The sequence below is a fragment of the Anabrus simplex genome, chromosome 9, assembly GCF_040414725.1.
Source record: "Anabrus simplex isolate iqAnaSimp1 chromosome 9, ASM4041472v1, whole genome shotgun sequence".
NCBI classification, from domain to species: Eukaryota; Metazoa; Arthropoda; class Insecta; order Orthoptera; family Tettigoniidae; genus Anabrus; species Anabrus simplex.
The window spans coordinates 837,399-852,998 of NC_090273.1; the positions used below are offsets into that span (position 1 = coordinate 837,399).

A 15,600-nucleotide genomic window follows, 5' to 3' on the forward strand; every position below is an offset into this window, starting at 1 on the left:
GTGATGATGAATACCTGGAAATGAGTGATAATGAGTGGGAAAGTCAGGAAAGTGAGATTGTTGCAAGTGAATGCGAAAAAACTTCGGTGATAGAGGAGACACAGACGATGAAAAAAGGGTTCTGCAGTCCGTGTTGTCTATACGGCCCAAAAAGTAAGAAAAGAGACTATTTATTATTGTAAAACTTGTACAGCGAAGCCATTCTTACATCCTGATACATGCTTTGAAATGTATCACACAAGTGCACGTTTCTCAACATCATGTGTATAAAATTGTATCATAAATACTAGTTAGATTGTTACTGTACATTTTCCAGTTCAATATTTATAGCAGTAATCAGTGAATTATGAAGTAGGGTAGAAAGTGACTTACAGCTCAGTTGTTTAGTGATCTTAAACAAGACCACTTTGTGTTGTGTCATTTTTGCAATCAAACCAGGAGTTAAGGATTTATTTTTTCAAGATTATATGGATACCTACAAGCCGACCTCCTGAAATCAGCTACGAATAACTTAATAAACCTTAGAGTACTTACATATTTGTATTTTCATGTGTGGTAAGAATAAAAGATATTTTTACAAAAAAATAATTACGCTCACAAGCAAAAACTTGTCCACTTGGCAAGCGTTAATACATTTCACTATGTGGTGTGGTGATTTTGGTTATGCTTTTAACGTTATGATAAGGTAAGATAAAGCCAAATGGGGCTGAAAAATGTTCCTGCAGTGTGATTTTTCTTGAAGTTCTTTTTTAGACATATATGTGTATTGACTAAGACGGACAAATTATACCAATATAATTGTCACTTGTGTAAATAAATCTTAATTCCAGCATTTCTCTTGACCTAGCACTTTCATTTGGCGAGTCGGCTGAAGTCTGAAATAACAGCCCTTTACGATTACCGTACACAGTTAAGCTGCAAAATACAAAGAAGAAATTACCATTACCCCAGACATCAGAGCACCAGGCATCACGGAGCCAAGATGCCAGGTGCTGCTGCGTCACAGGCAGAAAGACGTGCACAATGACGACAGAACATGCAAAAGAAGATGGTTAAGGAGCAGTGATTACCATGGTCCTTACCTGACCGGCCGTTCAGAGCTGTTCAACAAATACGAACACAGTATTACATGACAGTTTTATAACAAACAAGTACAGTAAAACACAGCAGTGAATAGTGAGGAAATGTTATTTAGCACTACCTCTCTCATTAAAGGAAAGGAAGTCATTCCATGGAGCAAAGTAATGCAGCTATTCCAGGACTCCAAGTTAAGGGTTCTGCATATTTTTTACTGATGATTCAACATGTAGACTTGCTACCATTCCAGCTTGATGTTCCCACGAGTGCATCTTTATTTTCAATCAGATGACATAGCAGTTGCAACCAAAGAGTTTAATTAGTTAGGTTCTAGAGAAAAGCACCGAACAGTCAAGAGTCAACATAAAGAACGGTTTACCTTCTTAGTGAGAGTGATAGTGTTAACCCTTACCTCTACTACTAGTATTCTAAATGTGACCTGTATTCATGTTTCATGATTTTGGAAATAGCACTTGTTCTTAAATGATAAATGTTACACCAAGATATACTGAAGCAAATAAAAGCAACATCAGACATATTATTTCACATTTTTATTATTATTATTATTATTATTGCTATCGTTATCGCATACCAATTGGTAATTTCACTCAACAAATTATCAGTAAAAAAAACAACTGAATTCAGTCTGTGGTTTCATAACTTGCGGTGGTTTGTAGCCTGAAACCACTATACAGTAAAACCTTGATGTATCGTTTTTCAGGGGGAGGGGGTAAATGACGAAATGAGGACGCATGTGGGCAATATAAAAAATAGGGGGAAAGCAAAATAATAAAACACGGGTACTGTATTTGGACATTTTTCGTTATGTAAATCTACATATATAAAATACGAGTTTTGTCTGTACATTGCTCAAAATTTTAAAAGGATGGTATTTCTGTGTCAGTCATGTCCATAGTAACAAGGAAATGCATTCTTTAATTTTCCGTAATTTCTGTCTGTCTGTCTGTCTGTCTGTATGTATGTGTCTGTCTGTCTGTCTGTCTGTCTGTATGTGTCTGTCTGTCTGTCTGTCTGTCTGTCTGTCTGTATGTACACGCATCACAAGAAAACAGCTGAAGAGAATTTAATGAAAATCTGTATGTTAAGTCCGGGAATAAGTCGCTACAATCTAGGCCACAAATGACTTTATTCATGCTGAGCGAAATGGTAGTTTAGGGGAAGGCCCAAAATTTAATTCTCGAATATTTGTGTTATTAGTGGTCGTATTGACAATTACTATATAAATAAAGTTACATAGTATTAAATTTCCAATCATTTATGTCATATTTTGACCGCACCGGCTATGATAACGGAGATATTCATGAATATGGATTTTTATTGCTAAGATCATATCAGCGCCGTCACGAGAAACTGGGTGAACAGAATTGAATGAAAATCGGTATGTAAAGTCGGGGAATAAGGAACTACAGTCTACGCTATAATTAATTTTATAACACGGCCTTATATTACAGAGTCTAAAGAAAACTGAATGTGAGGGCCTACAATACAGAAAGCTCATAACATTGATCAACAATAACATTACATTGATCATTGTTTGTTGTGATTTGCTTTGTGTCTCCGTTGCCATTCATCTCCGATAGATGGGATTACTGCTGTATACCGAGTTTTTTAAATTTGTTCTACGTCGTACCGACACAGATAGGACTCATGGCGATGATGGGATACGAAAGGCCTAGGAGTGGGAAGGAAGCAGCACCTACGTTAATTACGTTACAGCCCCAGCATTTTCCTGGTGTGAAAATTAGAGACCACGGAAAACCATCTTCAGGGCTGTCGACAGTGGAGTTCGAACCCAGTACCTCCCGGATCCAAGCATTGCGCCCCTAACCGCACAGCCAACTCACCCGGTCGTACCGAGTATAACAGCCTGCCTGAAAATCGGCGGGAAGCAACTGGGGAGTTAGATAAATTCCTGATACTACCGATACGTAACAAACTGGTTCATCATAGCATTCGAGCTATTCAATTCCTACTCCAAGGCACTGATTGGAATGAGCAGTGTGCATATTTAACGGAATAATGGCAGAGAAGTGTTCACGGCTGTCTGCGGTCTGGTCATTGCAGCACTGGAACTTTGGACTGTTAGATCGGCACCGTAGTACTGTTCGTTAAAAGTGAGAAAATGTGCGGTTTATTAATTTGATCGAGCATTTTATATAACATTGCTTTTAATCACTACATTCCCTCTCACGACTTCAGGTAGGAATACCACAGACAGAGTCTTTCTGAGAATCCTGTAGCAAAGCACGGGTACATCAGCTAGTATTATTATAAAAACAACAACAATAATGGCGTGTGGCCTCCGGATCTGGGTGCAGGTCTTTCGAGTTGTCGTGTGATGGGGGATCTATGCGCATATCAAAATGCGGCCCTACCTAAGATGAATTCTAATGTTTAATTCGGCAAACAGCCCCCGAATCATTGGAATTAACCAAGAAAGGTTAAAATCCTCAAAGTGATCGAGACCCCTTGAACCAAAGGCCACCATGCACTAACCATTTAGCTCACACTATACATAATGGTATCAAAATATTGCAACCATGATATGAATCGCTAACTGCAGAAAGGCAACAAGTCCACAAATCCTGATTTTACGGGAATGACAAAAAAACTGTTTTGACACTATTTTCAAACTCATGTTTTTCATTTTTTAAAATAGTTATACAACAGTTTAGTATGGTTCTAAAGGATATATACATAATCTGTTAAGCCTTTGTTTTTAAGTGTAAATATTTTTTTTTTTTTTTTTTAAATGGACATGACCCCTTTTTGTAGTAAATGAGTTTTAAAAATGAAAAAACTTTCTAAAATCTTCAAAAATGCTTTCTTTATCCAACACTATTGTCATAATGCTATTTTGTTATTTTAATATCATAACTGATGAACAGCACTTCTTAAGAGCTTCATTTATTCAGCTGGTTGATCATCTCGAATGGACACAGTAGTTAGAGGACATGACGTAATTTAATTCCGAAATCGGAGCTTTTCATCCGGAATATAAACCAAAGTTTGCTTTATATCCACAATTTTTGAGTGGTTGATGGGTAATGCAACTGAATAGGCTTTATTATTTGGTAGTTCCAAGCCCTTTATAGTGTTTCGTAAGCGAAAAATATCACTTGTCAATCCAGAAATATTCATACTGCATTCAATCTCCCCCGACATCTCAGAGGGAAATCTTCAAATGACTTTTTTTACTGTAAACTTTCCAGGAATTTTTGAGGAAGCGTTAATCAAATCAATTATTTCATCAGTTTCATAATACCTCTCTACTTTCCTTAGTCTTCTCCTTATAATTCTAAAGTCACGGTCATTAGGGATAAACGAATGTCCCCTAACAGGAAACACCAAATTAATTTTGTTGAATCTCTTAGTTTTACAAAGAGCAATCTAACACGGGTGTGGTTCTTCTTTTGACCAGCACAGTTGTCACCAAAAAGGTGACAAGTTTTAAATTCATCTGAAATTTTGTTTTGTATGTACCACATACAGTAAGCATAGAGAATACTTCATTTGAACCTTTACCGCCTTCCCCTTCAGGATAAATAAAAACAGTCATTTTTCGGAAAGCAATGTTGTAAATTTCAAAGACGTTCACTGTGAGTTGCCTGAAATGGTACATATCTTGTACTGGTATGCACGGTAATGCCACATTAGCCATGCAATCTACACATAATCCAATTTGTTTAGGGTCTTTTTTGCATTCCTCTGCGGTATTTTTAAATTTTCTGTAAAACATTTTAGCCCTCCTATTGTGGACCATAACATCTGCTATTGCGGCTCTTTTTGCACTGTCATTGAGAAAAGGACTTTTTATTTCCAACTTCAACTCCTCACAGCTCACACATGCATCTTTTGCAGGATGACCAAAACCTAATGAGTAATTTTCTTTGAAATATTGCCAAAAAAGTTTATCTGACAGTCTCTTCTCACTGCCAAGTGTAGTTAAAAGGAAATCTTTCTCTTTGTTTATAAACATATCATACATGGTTTTTATGTCCAAATTAGCTGGTAAGTATTCTTTATCTCTTCCAATATAGTGTTCAGTTTCTGTAGGATATTGTTCAATATGGAATAATTTATCAGCAGATAGTAGCTGCCACCAGCGAAACTGGTGTTTAGAACAGTAAACAGTGCTTTAGAACTATTGTTTACAGCAGAAAAGGAACGAGTCCCGGACATGTTCCCTATCTTCAGTAAAAGCAAAATTCACTGTTGCCATACCTATAGAAATGATGTCAGCAATTTCCTTTTAGCAGTAAACGGTGTGTCTACCCATTTAGAATTGATTTCTGCTAAAAAGTGAATTTGTGAATTTTGAGGACTTGTTGCCTGTCTGCAGTTAGCGATTCATATAGGCCTATGCGAAGAAAATAAAAAGCGTGACTTTTACAATGATAGGTTTCATTTTTCTTTACACCTTTCATAATAAATGAAAACCTTTAAGTTCAGTTCTCTTCTTGCAAACTAAGGATGTATGTGGATATTATGGCTATAGCCTGTATTTAGGAAAAGATTCTGTACACCCTTTGCGAACAATAGGTTAGATACCCAACACGGCGCGGCTATTGCAGCTCGGCTCAGACGATGTAACAGAGGTTAGAAATTCAACACGGCTCATCTCGAACGATGTCAGAGCGGCCTGTGCAAGGTTGCCACCTTAGAAACTAGTTACAAGACTATTGGGCAGAGGGCAACAAAGCGGTCAACAGGCCTCTAGCATCCCACACACTCCACAAAGTACGACGCGATTCAATCACTCTGTGACTAATTAAAACTTATCTGGCGAACTGTGCAATTTCCTCATTTGCAACTAAGTTGGCAGCCTTAGTCAGCCTATCCCAACACAGAAAATGGTGGCATATTTGAGTTTTACGCTGTCTACGTTTTAATTTTTGTAAATAACAATACTTCTATGGGTCAGTTAGTGGGTCGAGGAGAAGCGTTAGCACCAGGAGACTCGTAGCAAGGTCGCGCATGAATAACCTGCGCACAGCACTCCAGCCTACAAGATCTTTGTTCAAGAATCGCTCGTACATTCTCACGTAACCGGTTGCCACTATTATATGCTAAGAGTATTGAGCAGTCCCTCTAAATTAAAAAAACTGTAGCATATATTTTTCTTACGTACGATCGATGGTTGCGGGAAAATTGTGGCAGACAACAAAATTTTTCGACGATCGATGTGATAAAACTATAGTTCAAGGAACGATAGATGCGGGGAAATTTATTTTAACATTGGTTTGTATTGAACATTTTTGGGACTGAATAAATTGAACTATGAATACGGCTAAATGACAGTTCCGGGAACAATGCATCGAGGTTCTGCTGTAAACGGCAATTTCTTCAAATCGGGAGCCGTCAGCATCAGCTACGCGTTGGGTTACGGTACAGATGCCGAAATCACCAGTTCACTTGTAGGCACCATCAAAAGCTATTAGATATAACCATCAGAGTACGAGGAAGGAGTAGACGTGTGAAATTCTGGGGTTTTGTACAATTACCTGGCGTACAACATTGAACAGTACACTGTATATGACTAAGAGAGCATGCTTGTTTACTATTGCTCGAGCCTTCCAGTGCGTGAATGGACCGGACGCAGCTGACGGCTACACTGCCATATGGTATCTGAATTTAACAAAGTTCCACGCTGAACCAAAAGATGGCATCAATGTCAGGGCTCCCCGACAGACAAAGGGTAACATCTGTTTAACTGAAAATACTACTTGTGTTAAGAACAGGTTTTGTAAAATTAAAGTGAAGATTATTTAATAAACACTGTTCAAAAATGCTATTTCAGATATAAGAATAGCAATCTGGATCCCCTACAGGTAACACTAACAGTATTAGATAAATCTCTGGGTTTAAAAAGAGGTTCGTAAACATTGACCTAGGGGGTTGTATTCATTTGTCGGCAGCCCAGTGACCCCTACAAGAACACTCAGTGCTCCACTTATGGCACTGCACTGGTACAAAGTGGAATCTCTCCGCTGATGGATGACCATGGCAGTGATTAGGTCCGTTCATTGCGGCAGCATCAACTACCAACCAATACACTTATTATGTCAGCTGAAGAAGATTTTGTAATGTCTTGATTGTCTCCTATGCAACATTGTATAAATTTCTACAAACCTCCTACCTGTGGGGAAACAAAAGAGTGTTTTTGATTGATTTTGAAGTAAAGGAACTTGGTGCCTTCAATACTTGATTGCATTTGATATGTCTTCCTTATACGATATCACAACTTGTTGACGAACATGACTGTTACTTGTGTAACCATTTTTAAGAATACAAAATCATCCAACCAATCGGAAATAGGCTTAAAAGTGCCAACGTCAATTAATTTATAAAAATTAAACGACTCTTCATAACAAAACAGAGAAAAACAAACTTGAAAATATCTGAAATATGAAATGCATAATAATTACACATTATGACAAGCTCACCAGACAAAAAATTAGTCCCGAGTGCGCACACACAGACGGGTCGTGAAGCAAACCAGTCCTGCGCTCAACTGCACGTGCACGTGAGCATATTGCAGTAGCGATCCGCGAGACACTGATGTCTCAAGCGGAGAGTGATGTGACACAGAGCGACAAAAGGGCAATTTTGTTTGGGTGTGCCCATGGGCATACGGTGCATGTAGTTGCTGGATTTGTTGGCATTTCGCAGCAGACTGTTCAACGAGTCTACAAGCAATGGTGCACTGCACGTACCCACGAAACACAACGTCAGAACTGTGGTTGGAAAAAATCCTGACAGAGGGACGGAATTCACAATTAAGTATTTATTTATTTTCCACCTAGTCGATACAATGATTGCTTAAGGCAACTTTTAATGGTCAAAAGTGGTACATGTTTCGTATATTATCAACATCTTCAGCCACATAACACTGTTTAGATGAAAAATATATAAAATTGACAAAGTAATGCTTTAGATGAAGTGTCCTTAAAATTAACAGGAATTGCTGCAGTCAGTGAATGAAAGTCCATCCTAACCTGTTAGTGAGAGAACATTGAGACGGGAACTGCATGCAATGAGCTGCACGTCTTCCACGAGCTATAAATCATCGAGCGTGGACAGTAGCTGAGAGGCGGAACGTAATATGGTCTGACGAATCACGCCTTTGCCTGTATTCCAATGATGCACGTCGTCAAGTGCACTGAAGGCCAAATGAAGCATTTCATCCTGGTTGTGTGCAAGGTCAGGTTCAAGCCGGCAGTGGGTCTATGATGTTTTGGGGGTGTTTTTCGTTTCATGACTGGGCCCAGTCACCAAGGTGACCGACTGTAATGAACCAGCATGTTTATTTAAATATTCTGGATGATGAAGTGTTGCCTTTCACTCAACATCTGCATTATGAGTATGCTACTGATACCCTGAAGTTTCAAGATAACAACAGCGAAGTTCATAGGGCTGGACACATGTGTGACTGGTTATACGAACACTCTTCCGCCCTAATTTCGATTGGCCTGCAAAATCACCGACTTGAACCGCATCGAAAATCTGTGAGACACGTTGGAACAGGGGGTAAAACACCCACATCAGCATCCCGTAAATTTGGTGGAATTGCGCGATCAAATCCTCAGCGAGAGACTTAACCTGGATACAACGTACCTGCACAACCTTGTGGATTCACTTCCTAACCGAATCCAGGTGGTCATTAAGTCCAGAGGCGGAGTTACATGGTATTAAATAATGCCTGTAATGATTTCTGCAGGCGTGACTAATTTTTAGTCCGGTGAGCTTAGTATCATGGCAGGAAACTATCAATTCCTTCTCATTAGCAATATTTAATTTTAAATTTGGACACTGTAAGAAAGTATCGGGTGACTTCTCGCAGACAGGTGGGAGCAAACTATGAATAGCGACACCTGGTGACGCGAATGACAGCACGGCTTCCACCACCGATTACGCAGAAGGAAAATTTATCGTGTACCTATGAAGACTGTCACAACCAACACTGCCCTGAAATTCTGCCTGGAGGAGTAATTTTATTCTAGCAAAATCCCTTATTGTTAATTATTTACAATAGCCTAATAGAACTTGTATATGGCTGCATTAAAATTATTATTATTCGCTTGATTTTAAGACTATTTACTTCTAATTTTGTGTAATGTGCTCGTTATTGTGCATGAGGCAATGTGTTTTAGGGCTAAGAGGTCGAACAACTACAGTACTCACTGTTTTACGGCCAGTCATTGCCTGAGATTTGAATATACTTGGGATTTATTGCAGAATAGCTTCCTCCAGATTGCAGTTCCGTATGGATGGAAAGAGCACTTCAAGCTGAAGCATGTAAAAGACGATCAAATTACCTAAAAATCAGCCGTGGGTCCCCTAACAGTCTGTCACCATGAGGATGGTGGTGGTGATTATTGTTTTAAGAGAAGAACAACTAGGCAACCATCCTCTGTATAACACTAATCAGAGGGAAAATGGAAGGGATCCGACACTTCAAAAAATGAAGATATCGGTCAAAGAAAGACAAGGGCCACAAAGGGCGTGATAATTAAAGACTCCCTAGCCCTCGCAAACTTAATAGCGTAGGGGTCGGAAAAGAAGAAGAGTTGACCAAATGAGGTCGGATAGGATAAATGAAAGTGAGGAGCCTGACACAAGCAAGTGGAAGCAATGCCAGGACTCAGCTGAGGGCCCCGTGGTCACCAACCCACGCTCCAAAGTTCAGAGCCCCTGAGGCCCCTTTTAGTCACCTCTTACGACAGGCAGGGGATACCATGGGTGTTATTCTACTGCCCCCACCCACAGGGCACCAGGAGGAGAGAAACAGTTACGGCAATATTATATACTGAATTTCTGGTGATCCTCCAAATGTGCAAGATTGTATTCTTTAGTGTACCATTTCACTGCCCTGATTACTGAATACAGAAGTTTAGTCATCATTTGCCGTGAATAACGCTAAAATTTTCGTAGATCGAACGGCAGAAATACAAGTTAAATGGTGTGAGCAATTGGAATCAAAGAGGCCGTGACGGAAATAAATATACTATTTTCAAATTGTTAAAAAAGTCAACAGGGAGAACAATTGAATACTAAAAAAAATAAGCCACGGTGAACATCAAGAGAATAGTTTCGTGAAGGAAATCATCATATTTGAAAGAAGAATATTCATATTTAATTGCCAAACTGAAAGTAATACGGAATCTGATTGCCGTACATCTCAAATATTCGGAATTTAAAGAGAGTTAAATAGGAGAAGTTAAAGTACAGTTGAATTAATACTGAAGTTCTACTGAAGGAAAGCGAGAGTAACCAAGAAGATGATATTAACATTGTCTTTGGATATGTCTTTCATGCATGTTCCTGAGATCGACATGATGGCTTGCTAAATCTAAGATGGGATTGGCGACTGGCAGACTTCAACCGATTCTACCCGTGAAATACGAGCCCGACTGCCGAGACTCTTAGATGACGGAACCGAGGTCCAGATAAGGGCGTACCCATGGAGTGATGTAAAAGAACAATGATCCCGGCTACAAGCACATGCAGAATAAGATAAATTTCACTATTTATTTTAAAGTCATTTATGTTTTGCTAACTTGTAGTAAGTTGTTGGTTGATGTTTGTAAGGAATAGGTCGTCATATCTTCATGAAGTGCCTAAAATACGTAGTTTCAATCTGAGTGAATTACTAATGCCGCATTAAGGAAGGTTATAGGTAGTCTTCCGAAAAATATATTATCATATCTAAATGTAGGAAAAGGTGCCTATGTTGATGAGTGTTATGTTAGTAATATTTCCGTTTATTCTCAAGAAGCAATGCCAAAGATAGGGAGTTTTAATGAATATGAAGTGCGATATGTGTTATAACAAATATTAGGTTACCGAGGTCATAAATATCGACAACTTATTGCCAATTTAAATCAATAATGGTTAAATATGGTAATGTTTTGATAAGTGAAGTGCATATTACTAGGAATGTGTTAGTTGTTGATCCTACCAATTTTAAAGAGTTGAGAAGTTAATTGAGTTATGCGTTACAATGAACTGAATAAATAATTTTTGGATATGCGGCGATATAAATATATGGAGAGCTATGAGGAAATGGAAGTGTGATTAAGAAATAATGTTGTCTTGGATAATGTAGTTGATGAATTGTGATAAATATGAAGAGGTATATGAAAAGATTTTCATGTAAGGTTAATTTATGAGAGATCAGGTAACTCAAATATGGATCGAGGTTATAATTGATACTAGTAATGACGTGAAATATGGAATAACCTACGAGGGCTATTTTTTTTTTTTCAAGGTCCGATTGGTCACGAAATGAAACAGCAGTACAAATTTGAAACTTTTCTATTAGTAACACTTACTGATACATCACAGCTATTTTTCAACATAGTCGCCTCGCAGATTGGGACATTTGTCGTAGCGTGGTACCAACTCGTCAATGCCCTCTTGATAGAACATCGCCGCCTGCGCCTGTAACCATCTTTGTACGCCGGTCTGCAGCGCCTCGTCGGTGTCAAAACGCTGTCCTCCTAGCCAGCGTTTCACGTGAGCAAAGAGGTGAAAATCTGATGGAGCCAGGTCCGGACTGTATGCTGGGTGATCGAAAACGTCCCACTGGAAACGCTGCAGGAGGTTCGTGGTGGCAGCTGCAGTGTGCGGCCGAGCATTGTCATGGAGGAGGACAATGCCTGATGACAACATCCCTCTCCGCTTATTCTGAATTGCCCGTCGTAGACGTTGAATAGTCGCACAGTATGATGTAGATGTTTATTCCCATAGGGAACCTAAAATATTTGTCCTGAATGAGTAAATTTATAATACCAATATAATGGTCCATTATTGGACATTACAAATTTTCCAGCCAACTCATTCTTGGTTGCCTGCGTTTCGCCCTCGTGTGCTAAGTTAGGCTCGTCAGTTGGGACTTAGCACACCACCCAAGACGCAAGGCTAGTGCACACCGTGGAGGCCACTGCATAGGCTACTTGAAGCCACCAGCAGTGCCAATGCACTATGAGAGCTATGTCTCTTTTCCAAAAAATTGATGCCTGCCTGGCCATCAAATGATCTAGATGTTGATTCCCATAGGGAACCTAACATATTTGTCCTGAATGAGTAAATTTATAATACCAACATAATGGTCTGTTATTGGACATTACAAATTTTCCAGCCAACTCATTCTTGGTTGCCTGCGTTTCGCCCTCGTGTGCTTAGGCTCGTCAGTTGGGACTCAGCACACCACCCAAGACGCAAGGCTAGTGCATACCGTGGAGGCCACTGCATAGGCTACTTGAAGCCACCAGCCACCAGAACTTAGCACACGAGGGCGAAACGCAGGCAACCAAGAATGAGTTAACTGGAAAATTTGTAATGTCCAATAACGGACCATTATATTGGTATTATAAATTTACTCATTCAGGACAAATATTTTAGGTTCCCTATGGGAATCAACATCTACATCATTTGATGGCCAGGCAGGCATCAATTTTTTGGAAAAGAGACATAGCTCTCCTAGTGCATTGGCACTGCTGGTGGCTTCAAGTAGCCTATGCAGTGGCCTCCACAGTATGCACTAGCCTTGCGTCTTGGGTGGTGTGCTAAGTCCCAACTGGCGAGCCTAACTTAGCACACGAGGGCGAAACGCAGGCAACAAAGAATGAGTTAGCTGGAAAATTTGTAATGTCCAATAACGGACCATTATATTGGTATTAGTCGCACAGTATGCGGCTGCAGTGATGGTGGAACCACGTTCCATGAATTCCACCAACAGAACTCCTTTTCAGTCCCAGAACACAGTAGCCATACACTTTCTGTTGGAGAATGTTCGCTTGAATTTCATTGGCTTACTCGGGGAGTGCGAATGCATCCACTGTTTGGATTGCTCTTTTGTTTCTTCCGTTTCAAAATGAACCCATGTCTCGTCCCCTGTGACAATTTTGTTCAAAAAATCCGGTCCTTCATCATGGTAGCGCTGGAGAAACACTAAAGCGGCGCCCGTTCGCTGTGTTTTGTGACGGTCAGACAGCATCTTCGGAACCCATCTCGCACAAAGTTTGCGGTACTGAAGTGTGTCACTCACAATTGTGTAGAGAGCTGACCTGGAAATTTCAGGAAACGAAGCACTCAACAAAGAAATTGTGAACCGACGATTTGCCTGATCCACATGCTGAACAAGATCAACGGTTGACACACGCTTCCTTCCCTGGCCGCCTGCATCATGGACGCCTGTACGCCCTGCTGTAAAGTTCCTGCACCATTGTCGCACTTTGCTGTCGCTCATGCACGTTTCACCATACACACGACTTATTCGGCGATGAATTTCGGCTGCAATGCAACCCTCAGCCTGAAGAAATCGAATTACACCGCGCACTTCACACTTGGCGGGCGAAGTGATCGTTGTAGCCATGTTTACGAGCGCGCTGCACGTTCACTACTGACGGGACTGAGGTGAGGCGCATAATGGTCATTTCAGAGACGTTGCGCAACACATCTGCGCAGCGGTTCATCATATATTTGCGGGCATTTGACTGTCGCAACCGATCGGACCTTGAAAAAAAAAAAAAAAAAGAAAAAAAAATAGCCCTCGTATAATATGAGTTAATGGCAATTCGATATTGGACTTACGTGTTAATAGTAGATTATGGTCATCAAAATTAATCTCAAGTAATCTATAATTAACTTAGATGGCAACTTCTAGGAAATTTCATATAATATTGAAGGTTTTAAGCTAATTTGAACTAAAATAGCAAATCACTGATTGGGAATACGATCTTAGAATCTTCATTATGTTAGCCTATTACTGTTAAAGAGTTAGGAAGTTTATCCATAGCATTCCTTGTCGAGTTGCAATCATATGATTGATTCCTATGTAGTGATACGACATAAATGCAACCTGTAAACAATGTTATTGAAACTATTTAGCACAATCCTACCTATTTCTTGGGAAAGTATTGTACCAGAAATACCACAACGTGAAAACACATTTGAAATGTGTGTGTTAAACTTTGTCACATCCAGGTATAAAAGGAGGGCGATCCAGGCTACAGATTCAGTGATACTCCACCGTCTCTGAGATACAAGTGCGGCAGACCGAACCTATGGTCGGACGAGACTTTGCATCTTGAGTGCTCGGTTCCAGCGGAGTTGGAACTTTATAATTTTCTTCAAGTGCCATGTTAGGACTAGTGTTTCAGTGACAAACTGAAGGAACTTAGAATTTCTCTCGTGAGTGTTGTAACCCTTCCAAGTGCTACATTTGAACTCTCGTTTGAACTTGTGTTTCGTAAACCGACTTTGGGAACATAGAAATTTCCCAAGTGTCATATTTGAACTTATGTCCCCACAGCTTGTCGCAAAACACAACTTTTCTTGTGAGTGTTGTAATTTTCGAAGTACCACATTGAACTTGTGTTTCGTGACGAACTGTGAAAACTTAAGAGTATTTCCGAGTATTACGTTCGAACTTGTGTTTCATAACAAATTGTGGGGACATAGAATATTTCTGAGTGCCACATCTGAACTTGTGTTTAAACTTGTGTCATGGTAACTGACTGTGGAAACAGAGTACCCATGCCATATCTGAATTTGTGTTTTCCTCTCGTGAAGTTCCGAGATAACATAGGATTTTTAGTGCTATATTTGAACTTATAAATTCTATTTCATAATAATTATTCACGAACAGTGTTAGACTCTTTCCAAGTGCAGTTGAACTTTAATGATCATTTAAAGACATTGCTGAACATTCATCAAGTACACGTATTTTTTGTTTATAGACAGAATAGGACATTTCCGAGTGCCATTAAATTTGCTCAATTTATTATGAACATGCTAGTATGTCCTGAACTTGCATGAACTGTGAATATTGCACTCAATATTGTGTTTTGGTTATAAAGTGCAAAGTCAGTAAGTTAGGAACTGTGATGATAACGATTAGTGATCTAATAGAACATTCCAGTCTGCCATGCCAATGTTAGCAGACCTATGTCGTGAGCTTGACATTATAAATGGTAGAGTAAGTAGGGGAGAGATGGCGCACATTTTGTAATGATTGTGCAGCAAGTCTTCGCCAATATTTCGATTAGCTTATTTTTATGCTAGATGCCATTCCTTATATCTCTCCTCACTGCCTTTTGAAGGTAAGAGATTGTTTATTTGAAGGTGTGTCACCTGCGCCATCTCTCCCGTAGTGTTCGGGTGAGATGGCGTTATGTACTTGATATGCTAAGGAGGGAAGAAATTAAGTAAACTATGGTTACAGGTTTAATACATTTATTTACCTTATTTACATTCACTTGTCTATTATTCCTTAGTCATTAATGAATCAATTCATTATTTAAACTTTCAAGATTTATCCCTCAGTACTAAGGATATGTTTTTCCTTACTCTCTCTCTTCCACAATCATTACACAAGTTCTTATACACTGAACACAATTCATGCAGCCAGGTGCACTTAATCCAATCGTCCTTTTTTTGTCAAATAATAGTTCTCCCAGCACTCCACACACTTGTTGCAATCATCAGATATTGCAT

The 15,600-nt window shown here is 39.5% G+C and overlaps 1 protein-coding gene across 6 annotated transcripts in view; it reads right to left on the minus strand.

The window, feature by feature from the left end:
- Positions 1-15,600, minus strand: part of numb (NUMB endocytic adaptor protein) — a 572,878-nt gene that overhangs the window by 59,676 nt on the left and 497,602 nt on the right. For 5 of the 6 annotated variants that reach the window (XM_068229273.1, XM_068229274.1, XM_068229271.1 and 2 more), the window contains one exon: positions 1,071-1,100. The exons of the other annotated variant lie outside the window; for it this stretch is intronic. In XM_068229273.1, the coding sequence (XP_068085374.1) occupies positions 1,071-1,100 (30 nt within the window). The remainder of the gene's footprint in view (positions 1-1,070; positions 1,101-15,600) is intronic. 6 annotated transcript variants of the gene reach the window in all.